The following is a 17672-nucleotide window of genomic DNA, read 5'->3' on the forward strand; positions in this document are numbered from 1 at the left end:
GTGAGATTGAAACTTCTACAACCAGAACTTTAAGTTCCAATACTCATAATGCAGATATGCAGCTACAGACCTATAGAAAAAAAAACCCCATCATATTAGTCATCTGATCAATCGTTACCATATTGACCTGTATTGTAAGTATAGTATTATAATTAACATATTTGTGTTTTTGTCCAAAGTCATTTCAATCCAAAGAAAAATATCAAGTAAAATTTCAAAGACGGAGACAGATCCGTTTGTCTTTATGATGGGCCTGTTTGTCCTTGAAAAGGGGTTTTCTGGGACGAACCTGTTCCGTCCCGATCGAGTGTAAAAGGCATTTTAGAATGATTGTAGAGATATGAAGGGCCTTTTTGGAGGTGAGTGAAGGACCTGAAAGCCATATGAGGAGTCCATTAGTGGGTCTAGTGTTGGAGAAAGCCCCCCTGTTCTGATGGTATCAGCGCCTCGGGGCAGGGAAAGTGAACAGAACAAATGCTATCAGGCAACATGGGCTGACAAACAGGATCACTATCTCTGCCCATGAAACTCAAGAGTAGCCCAAAGCACAGACACACATAATAGCACAGGTCCCACCCCTCCAACACACACACACACACACACACACACACACACACATAAGTATATAATTTAGCTCAGGGGGTAGCAGCGCACCTGAAGACTGACCACCACAGACAGGAGTGCTGGGTAGAGCCACAAAGACACAGAGATGATGGAAGAAAAGGGAAAAGAGAATGGAGTAGCAGCCATGGCAGCCTGCTACCAGAGATTTGACCCTGCAGCATATCTGCAGTACAACTACACTCCACCGCGGGCGGATTTTGAAAGAACGGACAGTATTGTGCCGTGGAAACTGGCGTGCCTGCACAGAGCTTTCACTGAAGGTAAGGAGAACATGTAAACTGCATTCTGGTGTTTTTTTTTTTTTTTTTTTTTTTTTTACAAATAATTGTAGTGTAGATTGTCTTTGAAACTTTATAAAACACACCCCTTATAACAAAACGTTTTCTTACCTGCCTTTTCAGCTCCGTATTTCTCCCTACTAATTTGTATGTGAAAGCACGTCTCGAAAGATCTTTGAAACCTGTTTGGTAGAATTAAAGGAATAATCATATAGAATATTAAAAATAATGTAGGATTTTGTACAAAATGGACACGTTTAAATACATTTAAAGGTGGAACACTTGGAATCTATTGAAAACTAATGCTGTGTTTTCAGAGTCAGGGGTTATAATGGAAACAACCTAGATACAGTTTAATCTCTAAAATTACAGTAAACTGTGACACTGTTCACTGTTTGATTAAAGTTATCCTCCAAGTCACATCCAACTAGTTAGATTTTCCTTTAGGTCTTCCTCGGAGTCTCACTTTTTTTTTCCTGCTCCACCTTTCCCAGGTGACGTGGGCGGGGAGTTCCTGGTGGACATAGGTTCTGGTCCCACCCTGTACCAGGTGCTGAGTGGCTGCGAGGTTTTCAACAAGGTGCTCCTGACAGACTTCCTAGAGGTCAACCGGCAGGAGCTGAGGCGCTGGCTCCAGGACGAGGGGGGATGCAGCCTGGACTGGACGCCGTACCTACAGCATGTCTGCAAGCTGGAGGGTCGACGGTATGGGGGGAAAAAAATAATAATCAAAGTTAACAATGTTTGAAGGCGAGGAATATTGTGATCGTTTGGTTCTTATCGCCATCAAATGAAAAAAAAAAAATCTCTTTTAACAGGCATCGAATGATTTACAGCATCATGGTTTCCTGTCTTTACTTGTTTCTACACTTTTCCCTCATAATTTGTTTTTAAGAGTCATTCTCTTAAAGTGTCATAATATTTTATTCTGGACCGGTCATTGAGTGATGACACCTGCTTTTGCTGTGTCTAATGTAACACTAATCAAAGTGCCTTAATTGAAAAGGCAATGTAATGAGAAGACATTACAACGGCCATCATGCTGGCAGTGACCGTGACCTGCATGCTTCTGCTAAACTACTAGAATGTTGTCCTCAGTTTAGCCTTTTAGCATGTTGTCAATTACAAATTGTCACTAAATATAGAGGTGAGATTAAAGGCAATGTCATTAGTCGCAAACCAAAGTAGATCGGCGGACCACTAAAATGATTGCATTCAATGGTGACGCAGACTGAATGTGTGTAGCAGATTTAATCCATCCGATGCATGCTGAGACGTTTCACTGGAAACCAATCAGTGCAGATAATATACCGTGTCGTGTACTTGCAACAGTTCTCTGTAACCTGATGAGTCGTTTGTCTCTACCAGACCCTCAGCGTGGACAGAGAAAGCTGCCAAGCTACGTCAGGTCATCACAGACATCCTCCCCATTGACGTGCACTGCTCTCAGCCACTGGCCCCCGACGACCTCCCGTCAGCCGGGGCCGACTGTCTGGTGTCCTGCTTCTGCCTGGAGAGTGTCAGCCCTGACCTGGCTGCCTTCACCAGGGCCCTGGGCCACATCCGGAAGCTCCTGCGGCCCGACGGCCACCTCCTGCTCATCGGTGCCCTGGGAGAAAGTTACTACTTCGGAGGGCCTGGGGTAAGGATCCCTGTGGTCCCGCTGAATGAGGCCCAGGTCTGTAATAGTTTGAAGGAGAGTGGCTACACCCTGATCCGGCTGGAGGTTTACACACTGCCTCATGATATGAGGGTGGGGGTTGATGATGTGAGTGGAGTGTTTTTTGTCAAGGCGAGGAAGGATTAATAAGTGGGCGAAAAGGCAAAGAGGGCTAATTCAAAGTGTCAAAGGAAAAATGATCTCCCTGGATAAAGATATTATAGATTTAAACTGAGTTAAATGCTTTGTTTAGCAATTAAAATAAAATGTGGATTATGTATTGATGCTAATAATAACACCCACACATTTTTGTTTCTGGGAAAAGGCTGCCCTGATTTCGAACCTCAATCAAATAGTCTCTGAAGGAAAGAAATGTAAATGAAATATTTCACTTTATTTTATTGCTACAATTAATTTTAGTTTAATAATTATTTTTTCTAAAGGTGAATGAGTACACTAGACTGCCTTTTGTTTAGCAAAGTACTTGCTCGTGTTAGAAATGTAATTACACGTTGCCTCCTGCAGTTCAAACACAGCTACTACAGCATCAAGAATGTAAAACCTGTTAGTTATACACTCACCGGCCACTTCATTAGGTACACCTGTTCAACTTCTTAAAGTAAATATTTAATCAACCAATCACGAGGCAGAAATGGTCAAGATGATCTGATAATGTTCAAACCAAACATCAGAATGAGTCTCCATTTCTGATGCAAAATTCAGCTACTGGGGTCAAAATTTGACACGCACATCATGAAAGCATGGATCCATCCTGCCTAGTTGAGGCTGATGGTGGTGTAATGGTGTGTGTGTGTGTGGGGAGGGGGGGGGGGGGGGCGGGGCGCTGGAGTACCCTTTGAGCATCATGTAAACACTATTATTGCTCATCATGTTCATCTCTTAATCACCACAGTGTATCCATTTTCTAATGGCTACGCTCAGCAGAATAATGCAGCAGGTCACAAAGCTCATATCATCCCCTATTTGTTTTTTAATCATGACAATGACTTCTGAGTCACAAGATTCCAGTAGAGCACCGTTGGGATGTGGTGGCATGAAGGTGCTGCCTCCAAATCTGCAGCACCTGTGTGATGCTATTATCATCAATATGGAAGAACGCTTCCAGGCGCATGTGGAATATAAACCACAAAGGACGAAGGCACCTCTGACGGAAAAAGGTAGTCCAACCTGGTACGAGCAAGGTGCACCTAAAGATATGGCTGGTGAGTGTAGATCTGCATATCATACAAAATCATGACATGACATGGTTACCTAGCAGTACATAAACAGTATATTTTCATATAGTTCTCTTCAATCTGCTGTTAGTTATTTAAAAAGTTGCAATCAAATTTGGGGTTTTCTAATACATGTATGTGATTCTTTCAATAAAAATGTAATGCTCATTTCATCATGTCCTCTTGTTTCAATATCCAGCTGATATACTGACAGGCAGATGTCCACAATGTAAAAGAAAATTCCATAATTTCACATCTTTGCAGTGCCATGGATCCATCGGTGTGTATATGTTTATTATTTTAGGTGATCATTTTAGTTATTAGTCTAGGAATTTATGGTGTAATTAGAAGCATTGAACACTGGGTGTCGCCACTTAGCCAACTTAAAGCCATGAGCCCAAAAACATATTTTTGTATTTCAATATTGTTTGGTATTTGTGATAATCTACTCAGACCAGCTACTACTTGTACTGTTTGTAGAATAAGAGCAGATGGAAAGAAAAGAAGAATCAAAATAAGTTCTTCACCATCGTGTGTCAGTCTTATTAAACTGGTTTAAATTGCGTTTTGATGATCTTCTGACTTGATTTGCAATTTTGTGGTAAGGAACACAAAATATCTTTAAGATAATAAAAGTGCAAAAAACTGTTCAGTATCTTCATTTATTAAATGGTGGCTTTTATTTGCTGTATTCAAACTTAAACTATACAAATGACCAAATTATATATTGACTTCATGTCAGTAAAATCAAATAAAGCATTTTGACTTTCCTTTCTTAGAAAAATATGATTGTAACAATCTTTACAGGCATACAATCACAAAAACACCAGCAGCCTATTGTAATTGTTTTATTAGCAAGCAACACAAAACATTTCTGTACAGGGTCAACCTTCACTCTCTTCATGTATATATTTTGAAAAATAAAAAGTAGGTCCTCTGTCTGTCAATCCCCACCGAACATGTGCTATCCCCAACAGATCATGCTCGTTAATCGCCATGTTACAAAAATCCTGTTCGTAATATTAAACTGTGCTGCATTATCATGATTAGTTGGATTAGTTTGATATGATACAATCTGGTCTACTGTGAGTGAGCTGAAATAGTCTGTAATCCAGCCTCCTTTGATTTCCTTGAACTTGCATGCAATTATTTGAAAGACTGCGGATAGCAAACCTCCAAAGTTATTACTTCAAAGCCCCACAGTTCTTCAGTTAAAGTCCAATAGGGGTTCCTTGTATGTATCATATTGTTGTTTACCATTTGATATAGAGATTCATATCTGTCTAAAACACTCACTCAACTACTCGGTCAGTTTGGTACACCGCCCTAGATACAGTTAAAATTGGAAAATTAGTTACTTGTACAATATATAGAAGTTAAGATATTAGTTGCACGTGTAAAGAGGTGCTTTCTTAAATTGTGTGCTTCTTCTGCTGTCTTCTAATTGTTCTTGGGATGTGTGTTTAGCACCGAAGTCACTAAGTGATACGCCATTTACATGATGTGGATAAAGGAAATTTGAAATCAGATTTTTCAAACATGGACGTAATTAGTCTCAGAATCCTGCTGAATCTTGTTGGACCTTCAAATAAAATGATTTGCTTATAAAAAAAAATACCACAGTTCTTAGCAGTCCTCATATTTCTCGTGAAGTGTCTTTGGCTGATTTGAAGTGAGCCTCGGCTTCCTTGGCTCACCGAGACGTGATTTCCTTCACAAGTCTCGGGTTAAACTTTTCCACATACAATGCTCATTGATATTCTGACCGTCTGTTTTCCACATTCAGCTCTTTAGTTGTATGCATGCACACACTCGCAGACCCAAATAACACACACTCATACGTACACCCATGCACGCACACTCACGGTCCATACATGTGCAATGCAAGTCGATTCCTCACTCTGTCTCCATCTGAGCCCGTCATTCTCCCTTTCCTTCCTCTCTTTCTTTGGCCTCGTCTTTGTCTTCTTGGCGATAGCTGAGATCAGCACTTTCTGTTGAACTGTCCGGCAGACCACACTGATCCCTGAGTGGTTTGCTCTCTTCTTTTAAATCTGGCATGAGAGGAATTTCAACACTGTAAGTAATTTCTGTGTTTGGTACAGGTGCCACTATAAGAAAGAAAAAACAAATCATGTTTAAGACTATCCAATTGTGCCCACCTGTCGCCGAGGCCGTCTCATCCCTCTCCTCGTCATGCTGCTCCTCTTCATCAGAAGAGCTGTCCTCTTTGTCCATAGACGTCATGTCCAGGGAGGACAGGTGGGCCTGGGCCATTCTCTGGACCGCTGAAAATACAAATCAGTTTCATTAGAATAAAGGAGCAATTTTACACATAGATGGTTTTTAGTCCGCTAATGGACAAAGGACATATGAATACAGGGATAGGTGGATGATGAAAGAGATTATTTATATATGACATCACATCTTAAGTTGATATGGCACATTTGTCAGTTGCTTCTTTAAACATCCAACAGTTCCAGCGCAGTGTTATCAGTCATTTGAAGTTTTGCTTCTGGCCATCTAATTAATGCAAGTTCAATATCTAGTAATTAATAGGTGCAGGAAAGGACACTATAAAGTTTTTAAAACAAGACGGCATCGTCTGCATGTAAACAGGTGTCGACCATTGCTATGTCTGCAATTAAAGGTCAGGACCAGCCTCCAAAAGTAAAGCAACAGTTTGATGGGCTAAAGTAATGAAGATGAGTTGTGTGCCATAATTCCTAGCAATAAGGATGTAATAACCTACCTTTGTGCAATAAAGCAAAGAAATATATGGATATATACATACACCTCGACATCTTTTTAAGTCAGGATTGGAGCTCTCATCCAATATTGCATTTACAACAGTAGGCTACAGGATTATATGAATGGATAAATCTAAAGGATTATATATTTAGATTTAGAAAATTTATGAAATCGTATTGCTTATGAAATTAAGAGCTGATTGTTATGCGAAAATGTCATTTATATAATATATAAGAGGCAATCAAAAAGTGCAGAGACTGCTGCCGTTCGCAGCAGTGGGGGAAGCAACAGGTTGTAGGTGCGTATTTTAAGTTGGGTCCCTTAATGAAGATGAGCACCTGTGTTACAGAGATACGTTTGCATTTGCGATTTCAAAATGAACCTCAAACTTTCGCTGAGTGCACATCAGATTTTATGCCAAATTTTGTGTGTTGTCGCATGCAAGATATTTTCATGTTTTCATCACACTGTGAACCAGCGTGTTGTCATGTTGGAGAACCCAAGTTCAGGTCAAAGGCACCGCACTTTTTTGTTTTTCTCTCTGACTCCTAAGAACGTCAACGTTGACAGTCTTTCCCTGGAGGATGAATTCAGGGTGCACAACCCCAGAAAACCAACATAGTTGTGCTCCTGACCTGATGCACCTTTTATCGGTCTTGGACATTGACGCTCCGCCCCTCTTGAAGTGCAAGTGTCACCAAGTACTCCTCCCTCAGCTCGCTGCTTCACTCCTTTAGGCTTCTGAAACCTTTTTAAGGGTCTCTTGCCGGTTTCCTGAGTTTGACACCAAATTTGATGTGCGCTCTCTGCTTAACTCCATGGTGACATCACATGCCGGTCGTAACAGAGGTGCTCATATTGATCAAGCGACGTAACTTTAAATATTTACTCGTGATAGCTTCTCCCTGCTTTTTTATTCACCCTCATGTATCGCACCCAATAAAGAAAACAATGTCGAGATTATAAGCAGCAGCCTTCGTGATTGCCATCGACTAAGATCCAATTTTCACATGACAGATAAAAAAATATATTGCAGACATGTTCATACCAATATATTAATTGTTTTTGTATGTGTTTAAGTTTGTGTGACTCTGGTCTCATCTGATGTGTGTGTGTGAGAGAGAGAGAGTGTGTGAGTGAAAGTGTGAGTGTGTGAGTGTGTGTGCGTGTGTGTGTGTGTGTGTGTGTGTGTGTGTGTGTGTGTGTGTGTGTGTGTGTGTGTGTGTGTGAGAGACTATGTGTGAGACCGTGTTGCAGCTGTGTGCCCATCCTATAATCCAGGATGATCCAGCACAGACTCACAGCTGTCTCTTCTCCTAATCTCGCATAACACACATTTTTACACACACACACACACACACACACACACACACACACTGTTTTTTGGCAGATATAGGCCACATGGCAGTTGCCACGGCAGAATTAGGTCTCCCAAATTCCTTCATTTTGTGTCACTTGTTGTATAAATTAAAACGTATATGTGAAACACGCGCAACATAATTTAACACAATGCATTTACCTTTAAGTGAGGGCGGCTGGTAGGTTGACATGTGAACCAACTTGGCTTTCAACGCTCCATTTTCCCCCAGAACCCACTGCAGAGATAAAACATCCAGATTATGACTCATAGTAAACTGATTCCCACGACTGTACATATTTGTTACATCAGAGGATTTTGTCAGAATAGCCCACACTAGCTAGTAAATAGAATATTCCTTGTGTTGTTTTTTAATTGTTAGCATTACACCAGAATGGCAGCGAAAATGAGACAAAACGTTTAATACAAAAGAAACAAAACAATTGTGTTTAACCATCATCTGTATTCAAAGGAAAGAGGAAGACGCTTTGGAGCTTTCTTAACACGAGTCAATAAAAAGAGTGATACAGGAATGAAAACACCGTATCCTAAACTTTATGAGATTTGCTCAATTATACCTGCAATTAGAACTGCAAGCAGTGATATTCGGGCCCTCGCACGCTGCACATCGGGGATCCAACGGGTCGGGGCCGCGGGCTCCCCGACGTGCAGCGTGCGAGGGACCGCATATCCCCGCTTGCAATTTTAATTTTGTTCTCGCTTCCTGTTGCCAGCAGGGGGCGCTGTGACTACGAGCGAATATTACCATACAAGTGTCTTCAGGGCGGGACTGTTATCAAAGGTGTAATGTTTGAGGAAGGTCGGAATATGTACATAAATGTTACAGCAACTTGTAGTTTCATGGCGAGATGCTCGAAATGGCCGCCAGGCCACGGGCACACCGTTTGACGAAAACTAATTATTTTTGATAACTTTTAATCTCACAGGCGTTAAGATAGGACAGACAAAATTTCAGGTCGGTACGTCAAAGTCTGTAGGAGGAGTTCGTTAAAAAATAACACGTGCGAATAGCCAAAAATGGCACCTAAATTCAAAATAGCAGACTTCCTGTTAAGTTGAGGTCATGATGCCAAGAGACTTTTTTGTACATCTCGGTGTTATACACGTGTCCAACAAATTTGGTGCATGTAGGTGAAACTAGGTGCCGGGGCTGCAGTTTAGGGGACGCTAGCGAGCCGTTTGGCCACGCCCACGTGCAAAACACATCAGATGTATCGTCACGTTTCGTGAGGTTTCAAGCATCCTTTGACCTTAAACATCAACTTCCTGTGTCACGACAAAACGTCAGACTTTGCCGCATCGCCCCGGTGACGGCCTTTGACGAAGTCAAACGAACTTCTCAACATATCATCATCGACGTGTTTAAGCTTTTCTGATCCGAATTTAGATTCATGCGCTCAACGCTCGTACGATGCGTACAAATGTGAATTTCAAATATTTGAGAGGAGACGTTTCTACTGTCCCAGCAGGCCTCAGAGAGCTACATTTATAATGTGTACATATAAAGTTGGGCAGCAAAGTGCGATCAAGAAAACGTATCTCGCACGTCTTCCTCAAAACACACCAATTTGCCAATTTGTGGCATGTTGAGACTAGTGGATCGGTTTCTGTTCCTTCTCTAAACCTATTGCAGTTTGATGTAAAAAGTATTATGCAAAAACCCCTCCGGGTGTACCTGATGTGAGCCACTGTCCTCGTCAGGTGATGGTGGGTCTGTCAGTCTGAAGAGTGTGGCTGGTGTTGGCCTCCGGCGTCGAATCTTAGCAAACAGGAACAGAAAAGGTGTTTGTTCGTTTGTTTGTTTGACTTTGGTTATATCAAACCATGGTGTGTGTGTGTGTGTGTGTGTGTGTGTGTGTGTGTGTGTGTGTGTGTGTGTGTGTGTGTGTGTGTGTGTGTGTGTGTGTGAATTTGGGTATATTTGCATGTATCGTGTGCGTGTCATGAAAAACTCCTACAAAAACAGGAAGAGAACAAGGTGTGACTGATTTCCAAACTGTCACAGTTGTTCAGCTATCATCAGTCTTCTATTCAGCATGTCAGGATTTGTTCGGTGACAACGATGCAATGAGAAAAATGCATATCATTACGTAACGGCAAGAGAAAGATTGTTGTCCAGATTGTTCCCGAGTAAGGATTACAACTTGTCATGGATGGCGGCTGGATTATTTAAATGTACTTACTGCATGTTCCCATCGCTTGGTCGTAATCATTCCTGTTTTTCAGTTCTTTTGTCCAGCGTGTTTATCTAACCATCAAATATGATGACTACTTCATCATCTTTTTGTCTTCTATGCGAGAGGCAGAGTGAGTCAAAGAAACCATCTGTTATGCAACTGATGAAATGTAATATCTATATCTCAAATTGGGTTTAGTCCCATATTGGAAGAGTGTTATAAAACTCAGTTTGCCAATAACAAATAAATCATTCAAATTTATTCAGGTTTTTATTCTCAATATTTCCTTCTAACACAATTTGAGGCCACGTGACATATTTTGCTGATAGCTGTGACATTTCTTTTGTGGAAAGTAAATACATAGAAGTAGAACTGTAATTGTACTCATACAGTTTTGAAGTTCTCTGACTTTAATTATTTTCGTTTTAGGTTTATTTATACCGCCAGTTGATATCATTTCAAAGGGAAATGTCAGATTTTTCAATCCATAACTTTATGTTCATAGGTTTATGTTACTGGGATAGTTTGCAGTTTTCTTTTCAGATTAAGATTTTAAATGCAACATTTACAAGAAAAGAATGTTGTAATTAAACTGCGCCATACTAAATACAGTATAGTACTCCCACCTTGATCAACTACAACATTGTAGTGAAGAAATTTCCCCTCGGGGATTAATAAAGTGTATAAAATCAAAAAATCAAAATCAAAATTAACGTACTCCTTATATGTAAATGCGTCAACAATAATGATTTAATAATGTAACGGTACAACACTGTCAGGCTCCAAACATTCAGAGCATTTTTACTTTTAATGCATTAATTACATTTTGTCACCAGTACTTCTATACTTTATTTTTTTGTTACATTTTAAAAGGCAGGACTTGTATTTGTACTAGATGTTTTTGTTTGATATCTTTGGTGAAATATGCAATATATTCATCACCGTTTTGTAATGTGTTATGGCAATAACATTGTTGTGAAATACTAGTGGCTGCCAAGCCAATCCCAGCTGAGAGTGTAGGCATGAAACGTGTGGGCAGCTTTCACTCCGGAGTGACTCTTAACTGCTCCTGCTTCCCTTTGTGTGCTGGATTCATACATATTCATCGCTCACACACCAGAATTAAATATGCTGCCATTGTTGGGGAACAAATTTAAATATGAATCGCAAGACATCCAATTAGAGGTCAAAAATGTGTTAACATGAACATAAACACGTGCAGTTTCACACAAACATACACACACACACACACACACACACACACACACACACACACACACACACACACATCTCAGGAAAAAGCATGTGAGACCAAAGGACCAAATCACACTGAGCACCTGTCTGAGAGCCTTTTCAGGCAGAGTGACCTATTGTTAGTGTTTTCTAACATTGTACTCAGAAGGTCAAGCACCCGCAATAAACTCAGTATCTTCATCAGGTCCATGTTGTGCAATGTCTGAAATGCCTTGTAAACACTGCTGGTACCTCGGTGTCGCTGCACTGACAGACTGATTTGATCTGTAACTGTTAGTTGGTCATAGCTTTATTTCCTTGGCTATGTTATTCTAGCTCGCTAGATTTTTTTTGGGGGGGGGGGTCATCTTTTATGTTATACATTGCTAAGTACCATTCTCGATAATCAAAATATTTGATCAGATTCTGGCACTTTCCCGCTATACTATCACTTTTTTTGTGTGTGTGATTGCATGGGCCTTCATATCGTTTCAGCTTTTTTAACTATAAGCAGTACATAGAATATATTTTAATAACATTTGAATGTCATCATGTATATATTGCATCACGTATATCTTCTTTGACTAGATATTCTGTGAAATACCCAGGCATTGCAAAACATCAGTTAGATGTTTCTGTCCAGCCTCTCTTAGCACCTCCTCTATATGCCTTGCCTGAGTGTACACCTTACAGAAGCGCTCACTTAAGGGTATGCTCCCTCCTGTTGCATAAAGGAGTAACAACCCTTGTCTTCATATACCTGAGTGCTAAAAACAGGATCACAGAGACCATTTAATTACCCAAGACATGCCGCAAATCCAGTGTTATAATCATTGATCTGAACACCTCTGTCTTTGACTGTCTGTAGACAGTGTCTGTAAACCCCCGTCCCTACATAGGTGGATTGTTATTGCGTTTGTAATTGCTTCTCCTCTCACATGTGGTGCCCAGAGAAAATGTCTCCTGAGTGGTTCACCAAACTTTACAGTATATAGTCTTTTGGTCTACGACAGCAGTCAAAAAGCAGACACAGCTCCTCTCTTGGCCATGAATTCTTCTGGTGCACGTCTGGTTTCTTTTTCTCCAGTCTCCACCTCTCTTTTCTGTTCTTGAACTGACTATAGCGGCAGAGCTATAATGTTCTCTGATTAGCCTTACAAATTATTTGCGTCACAAATTGTTGTGTGCTATGCTGATTTACCCTGTTCAAGAGAGAGAGTTGTGGGTTACTAATTGTTGTGTTATAAAGGTATATTTTTAAGTTATTCGGGGTCCCCTCTCATGCTGCACAATGTTCTGCAGCTTTCAAAGCAGCAAAACAGTCATTTCTATTTTCCATTTGAGAACTATCTAGCCTAACTACAAATATAGCAACTACAACAACACCACAGAAGCTGCTAGAAGGGGGAGTTTAAGCAGTATGGGAACTCGGTATAGTGCTCACATGGGAAATCATGAATCATTAATCCCTCTCCACCTAACATTCAAAGTTAGTACATTATTTTGGATGCTTGTAATGCACAACGACAGCACTGGGTGGGTACAGTGACCTAAAGAGCCTTTTACCGAAATAACCTATCCACTTAACAATTAAGACCACACACTGAAAGCATAAATCCCTCATTGTGTTCATTCAATGCTTTCAATTTATTCAGTGAATAATCCTTTGGGGAGCCCGATTTGACGACTACATGCTCAAGAAAAAATAAACAAAAACCGCCGTTGACATTTGACCTTTTGTTTTCCAGTGAGTTTAGTTTCTAAAATAGTTTAGAGGGCACCAGAACATTTGAGTTTAAACCTCATTCAAACAGGCAAAATATACATACACTAAAAATAATGCACGGGAAATATGAAACTTCTCATTGCAAGACTACATCCAACTGGAGTTACTGTGTCTTCCTCAGTGTGTTTATCCTGCTGCTGCTTTCCACTTTCAAACAGTCACTTTCTCCAGTTTTGAAGATTGATAATCAAACCAATATTCTGCCATCGCCTCACTTTGTAAACAGTTTTAATGAGGTAGAGCGCTGTTTGCTGGGTGTGTCAAATATGACCCCAGTAGAGTTTAGAGCTCTTGGATGTGCTGTTGTAAAAATTTGTTCTTGGCATTAGCTGTCCTTGCCCTTGATTCGGGCCTCAGTCATCCACAGCTAATCTCTTTCATTTTAATCAGTCGCCTCCTTGGCTGAGGATTTTTCTTCCTTTGCTTTACTTGCTTGACTTCTGTCAGCTGTCTTTCCTTTTTTCCCCTCCGCTGTTGTCCGAAAATCTGTTTCATTCATTCTTTCACACTTCTTTCTATTTCTTTCTTTACTTGTCTCTCTCTTCACCATGTGTTATGACGGTGTTGAGACGGGTCTACACAAGCACATGGCTGACTCCTTAATATAACCTTCACATGAGGCACAATTTAAAAAGTTCAGAAACTGTTCCTGGTGTGCACGAACAGAGTGTTGCACAGCGATGCACATGAAGCAGGGAGACGCGATCATTTTTGTGTAATAATTTGGCAAAAGGACGTCTCGTGGAGGCCAAATCCGATGAGAGGGAGCCGCGGGGAGTGACGATTGTGTTGTTGTGGGTAGGAAGCTCACTCTTTAAGCATGAGTGTTGTCCTGTTGGAGAATCGAAGTGCGAGCGCACCACAGTTCAGGTTATTTGCACCGAATATTTCCCTTGAGACAACTCCGAACGTCCCAGTAGAACTCGGTGTCGACAGTCTGACCCTGGGAGGAGAATTCAGGGCCCCCAAGACCCGTGAATGTCAAAGGAAACCCACATGATCGCGCTCCTGACCTGATACATCTCCTTTAGTCTTAGACAGTGACGATCTGCCCCTCTTAAAATGTGACTGTCACTCAAAACACCTTCGCCCAGCTCATTGCTTCATTGCGGAAGCATTTCAAAGGTCTCCACTGAATATTCCCCAGAGTTTGACACAAAATTGGATGTTCGCTATCTGCTCAAGTCAGTGATGAAATTGCAAAGGCCAATGTAGCAGTGGTCACAAAAATGTGTGCAACACAAGTGCTAATGTTGATGAAGCAACGTCACTTCGAACGCTTTCCCACTGCTCATTGCACATTACTGTGCCGCACTTCGTTCGGGCGCAACTGGAACAGTCTTGTACTTTTTGATCGCACCTAGTAGTTTCAGTCACTTTCAATGAGAGGCCAGCAGGGTCACTCTTTCAAAGAGCATCACAAGGACAAGATAACCCAGCAACTGCAACAAGTTGAGTTCAATTATCCATGAAAGTTGTGTGGCTTGTGTCAGTTGAATCTCCTTCCTCGTGACATGACCATTAGGCATTTTTCCTAATCATCATGATTGGAGCCTGCATGGCTGAAGAGCAGTGGAAAGCTATAAAAAAGAAGTGGAATGTTTCTCATGCAGAGTGCCTAAATTATGGATTATAAAACTCACTTTGCAGCTGAATGACTGTTTATCCCCCTCAGCTGGATTTCTGGTATCGCAAACATTGCAGAAATTCCCTAAACTGCCAGCTGACTTCCTCTCTCTGATTCACAGCAACAGGTGACACAGAGCAATATTAGTTTGCGTGCACTGTAACACTAGAATTAGGGTCACTTTGGAGGCTACAGGAAGATGTATCCCGAGACGTATTATCGTGTAAGAACTCTTCTTTTATTCTTATTACATCCGTGGCAGAAGATTTGGAGTAATCTTACTGGGTCATGAGCTCAGAAAATTGCTTGAGCATCTTCAGATCATGAGCATTTGTCAAATGTCTTAAAGGTTCAGTTTGTAGCATATGATCTATTGGATCTCTTGGCAGAAATTGAATATAATATTCATAAATATGTTTTGATAAGTGTATAATCAACAGAAATTAAGAATCGTGATGTTTTCTTTACCTTAGAATGAGCACTTCATATCTTTTACTAAAAAAAATAACGTGTTTTCCTGCCCCCAATATACATACTGATGGCCTCTATCAAACAATAGTTACGGAAAAATAACAACTTTTGTATAGTGCAGTGCAACAGCTGCAGCTTCCTCAGCCACCAATTTCCAAAGTTTGAAAATAGATCAGTGGTCCCGCCCCTTCCAGTACGTAGCAACCATTGAGGGTTCTTTTTTACTATTATGAGTACACCACCTGGGTACTCAGTGCACTACATGCTTCCATACTTGTCAGTGTGGACACATTTATCTTCTAAAAATAGCAATAGTAAGTACATAAGTACACAAATTGTAGTAATTTTCTAGTAGTTTTTTTTTTTTGTATCCGTGTGTGTGTGTGTGTGTGTGTGTGTGTGTGTGTGTGTGTGTGTGTGAGACAACAAATGGGCTGTAAACAACAGATGTGTGAGAAATATTTGAATGCCTATGTTTTTGATTTATTAGTTTATTTTTTACATTTTTCACATACCAGCCTGAAACAAGCTTTCCAAACAGATGCCTGATGAAATCATCCAAATCCTCTACTGGGGAGAAATAAAAATTTCTGACATTGCACCTGGTCTCCCATGAGATTTCCCTCAGGGGACCAGCCCGTGATTAAGCTGTGAACATCTTTGTGTTAAAAGCGGAAGAAGCCTAAAATATCATTTGCTGTAGGTCTGTATCCAAAAAATGATCTCAGTTACCTCGGTGACCTTTATGGGCTGTTAGCATTAACACCACACTAAATACACATCTGTATCCATATCCATACTGCGCTGGCCAACATTATTCCTCTTCACACTGCACTATTTTGCAGTTCGTGCCTGACTATGTCAGCATGTTTCACCTGCACTTGCTTTGGGATGACTCAGCATATAACTGATTTTCTATTATTATCTATATAGTGATTTATTTTACGTAATACTCACCCCCTCATCCTGATAATGTGACCTTCTGCATTATGTTCCACATATGAGATGAGGGCTTTATTACTCGGCCACATCTCATTTTCAATATCACAAATGGTGTTTTCTCCCCTCTGTCCTCCTCCAATCCTTTGAAGGGCAGAGAGATGTCTCATCACTTTTAAAGGCTCTGAAAACTGAGGCTGCACAGCTCAGCTTAATCCCAGTGCTGCCCACAGTGTAATACGCAACGTCAAAATACAGAGTTCTGCAAAGTCTTGCTAGACTAGTTATGTAACTGTCTGTCAGCCTCTGTTGCAAGGACAGATGCTTCAGATGGAAAGTGACACACACTTCTTTGTAAGTCATGATCAAAGTTGGAGACAAGCAGGTCTTTGTCATTACTTTAACCAATATAAAGAGGCAGACTTTAAGTCCACTAACCAACTGGAAACGCCCAAAAAAGAAGTGTTTACAAAGAAGCACAATAACTGCTGTTCATCAAACAGGCTCTGTCCCCAGTTTGACCCCCGCCTTTCACACACACACACACACACACACACACACACACACACACACACACACACACTGCTACTACTACCAGAACCACTATCATGATCCGTGTAGGCTGCCCCATCACACTCCCTCGCTCTCACCATCTCCACCTGTCGCGGGTCCAGCTGGGTGGGCACGGTGGAAGGCACGGAGAACTGGATCTTCCTCCTCGCGTCCTTGTCCGTCTCTGCGGGAAGCAGCGGGTCCATGGCATCCAGCCCGTCACCTCCACAGACAACCGCGCAAACGTCCAATTTAGAGTCCAGGCGGAATCAGCTCGACTGCCCGTGTGATCCGTACGACTCCCTTCACGCCCAGCGCAGCAGTACGTGGGAATGTTTGTTGAGAGAGATAATTAATTTAGCGTTGGTGAGTGACCAGTGGCATCGCTCTGTCCCGGCGGTCCTCTGGTCTCTGGAGCTCCGTCTGACAGCTTCCTCCCCTCTCACGCCTCTTTCTGCCTCCCTCCCTCTCTGTCTCTCACACACACACACACACACACGCACGCACGCACACACACACACAACACACACACGCACGCACGCACGCACGCACACACACACACACTGCTCGTAGATGTCTCTTTCTCCCACTGTGTCCACACCACTGACCTGTGTTGCGTGATGAGGAAGGAAGAGGAGTGAAGGTGGGGAGAGGGTGCCGAGGCTCTGTGATGCTTTCAGTTACCGTCGGAAACTTTCCGCCCCTGTTATTCAAAAGGGGCCCAGAAAGAAGCCAATTCCCCCCCCCCCCCCCGAATCACTAAAGAAGATTCAAAAACTGCAGACATGCTGTTGATGTCCCTGAGTTGCAGTCACTATCAAAAGTCGAAAGGAAAAAGTCTAAAGAAAAATAAATAAATTGAATACTAGTTTCAAAAAAACTAAACAGTAAAATAACTGACCTTGAAGGCAGCATTGAGTCAGAAGTTTGTTGCACGACCTGCTTTATTCATTTATTCCGT

General features: G+C 41.4%; 2 protein-coding genes across 3 annotated transcripts; one reads left to right on the forward strand and one right to left on the reverse strand.

Annotated features, from left to right (window-relative positions):
• Positions 1–709: 709 nt before the first annotated feature.
• On the forward strand, positions 710–2918 carry LOC138202362 (phenylethanolamine N-methyltransferase). Its single transcript, XM_069156304.1, has 3 exons — positions 710–884; positions 1397–1607; positions 2271–2918. The coding sequence occupies exons 1-3, from the start codon at positions 710–712 to the stop codon at positions 2707–2709; spliced, it is 825 nt and encodes a 274-aa protein (XP_069012405.1). The 3' UTR covers positions 2710–2918.
• Positions 2919–4629: 1711 nt separating this feature from the next.
• LOC138201908 (protein phosphatase 1 regulatory subunit 1B-like) lies at positions 4630–17336 on the reverse strand. 2 transcript variants are annotated; one of them, XM_069155493.1, is made up of 5 exons: positions 16810–17336; positions 9602–9685; positions 8068–8143; positions 5960–6085; positions 4630–5851 (listed from the first exon to the last, which is right to left on the reverse strand). In XM_069155493.1, the coding sequence occupies exons 1-5, from the start codon at positions 16915–16917 to the stop codon at positions 5718–5720; spliced, it is 528 nt and encodes a 175-aa protein (XP_069011594.1). In that variant the 5' UTR covers positions 16918–17336; the 3' UTR covers positions 4630–5717. The 2 variants fall into 2 exon arrangements, with proteins under 2 accessions (XP_069011594.1, XP_069011596.1); XM_069155495.1 differs by lacking the exon at positions 16810–17336 and adding an exon at positions 10110–10220.
• Between the last annotated feature and the right edge of the window lie 336 nt (positions 17337–17672).

The sequence above is a fragment of the Embiotoca jacksoni genome, unplaced genomic scaffold (genome assembly GCF_022577435.1).
Source record: "Embiotoca jacksoni isolate LCO1_2020_lvr unplaced genomic scaffold, fEmbJac1.0.p SCAF_20, whole genome shotgun sequence".
NCBI lineage: Eukaryota > Metazoa > Chordata > Actinopteri > Embiotocidae > Embiotoca > Embiotoca jacksoni.

Coding starts and splice junctions, on each gene's coding strand:
- LOC138202362 (XM_069156304.1), top strand. CDS start 710: ATGATGGAAGAAAAGGGAAAAGAGAATGGAGTAGCAGCCATGGCAGCC. Junction 885..1,396: donor GCACAGAGCTTTCACTGAAG/GTAAGGAGAACA, acceptor CACCTTTCCCAG/GTGACGTGGGCGGGGAGTTC. Junction 1,608..2,270: donor TGCAAGCTGGAGGGTCGACG/GTATGGGGGGAA, acceptor TGTCTCTACCAG/ACCCTCAGCGTGGACAGAGA.
- LOC138201908 (XM_069155493.1), bottom strand. CDS start 16,917: ATGGACCCGCTGCTTCCCGCAGAGACGGACAAGGACGCGAGGAGGAAG. Junction 6,086..8,067: donor CCAGCCGCCCTCACTTAAAG/GTAAATGCATTG, acceptor TTGTATTTTCAG/CGGTCCAGAGAATGGCCCAG. Junction 5,852..5,959: donor TGAGACGGCCTCGGCGACAG/GTGGGCACAATT, acceptor CTCTCATGCCAG/ATTTAAAAGAAGAGAGCAAA.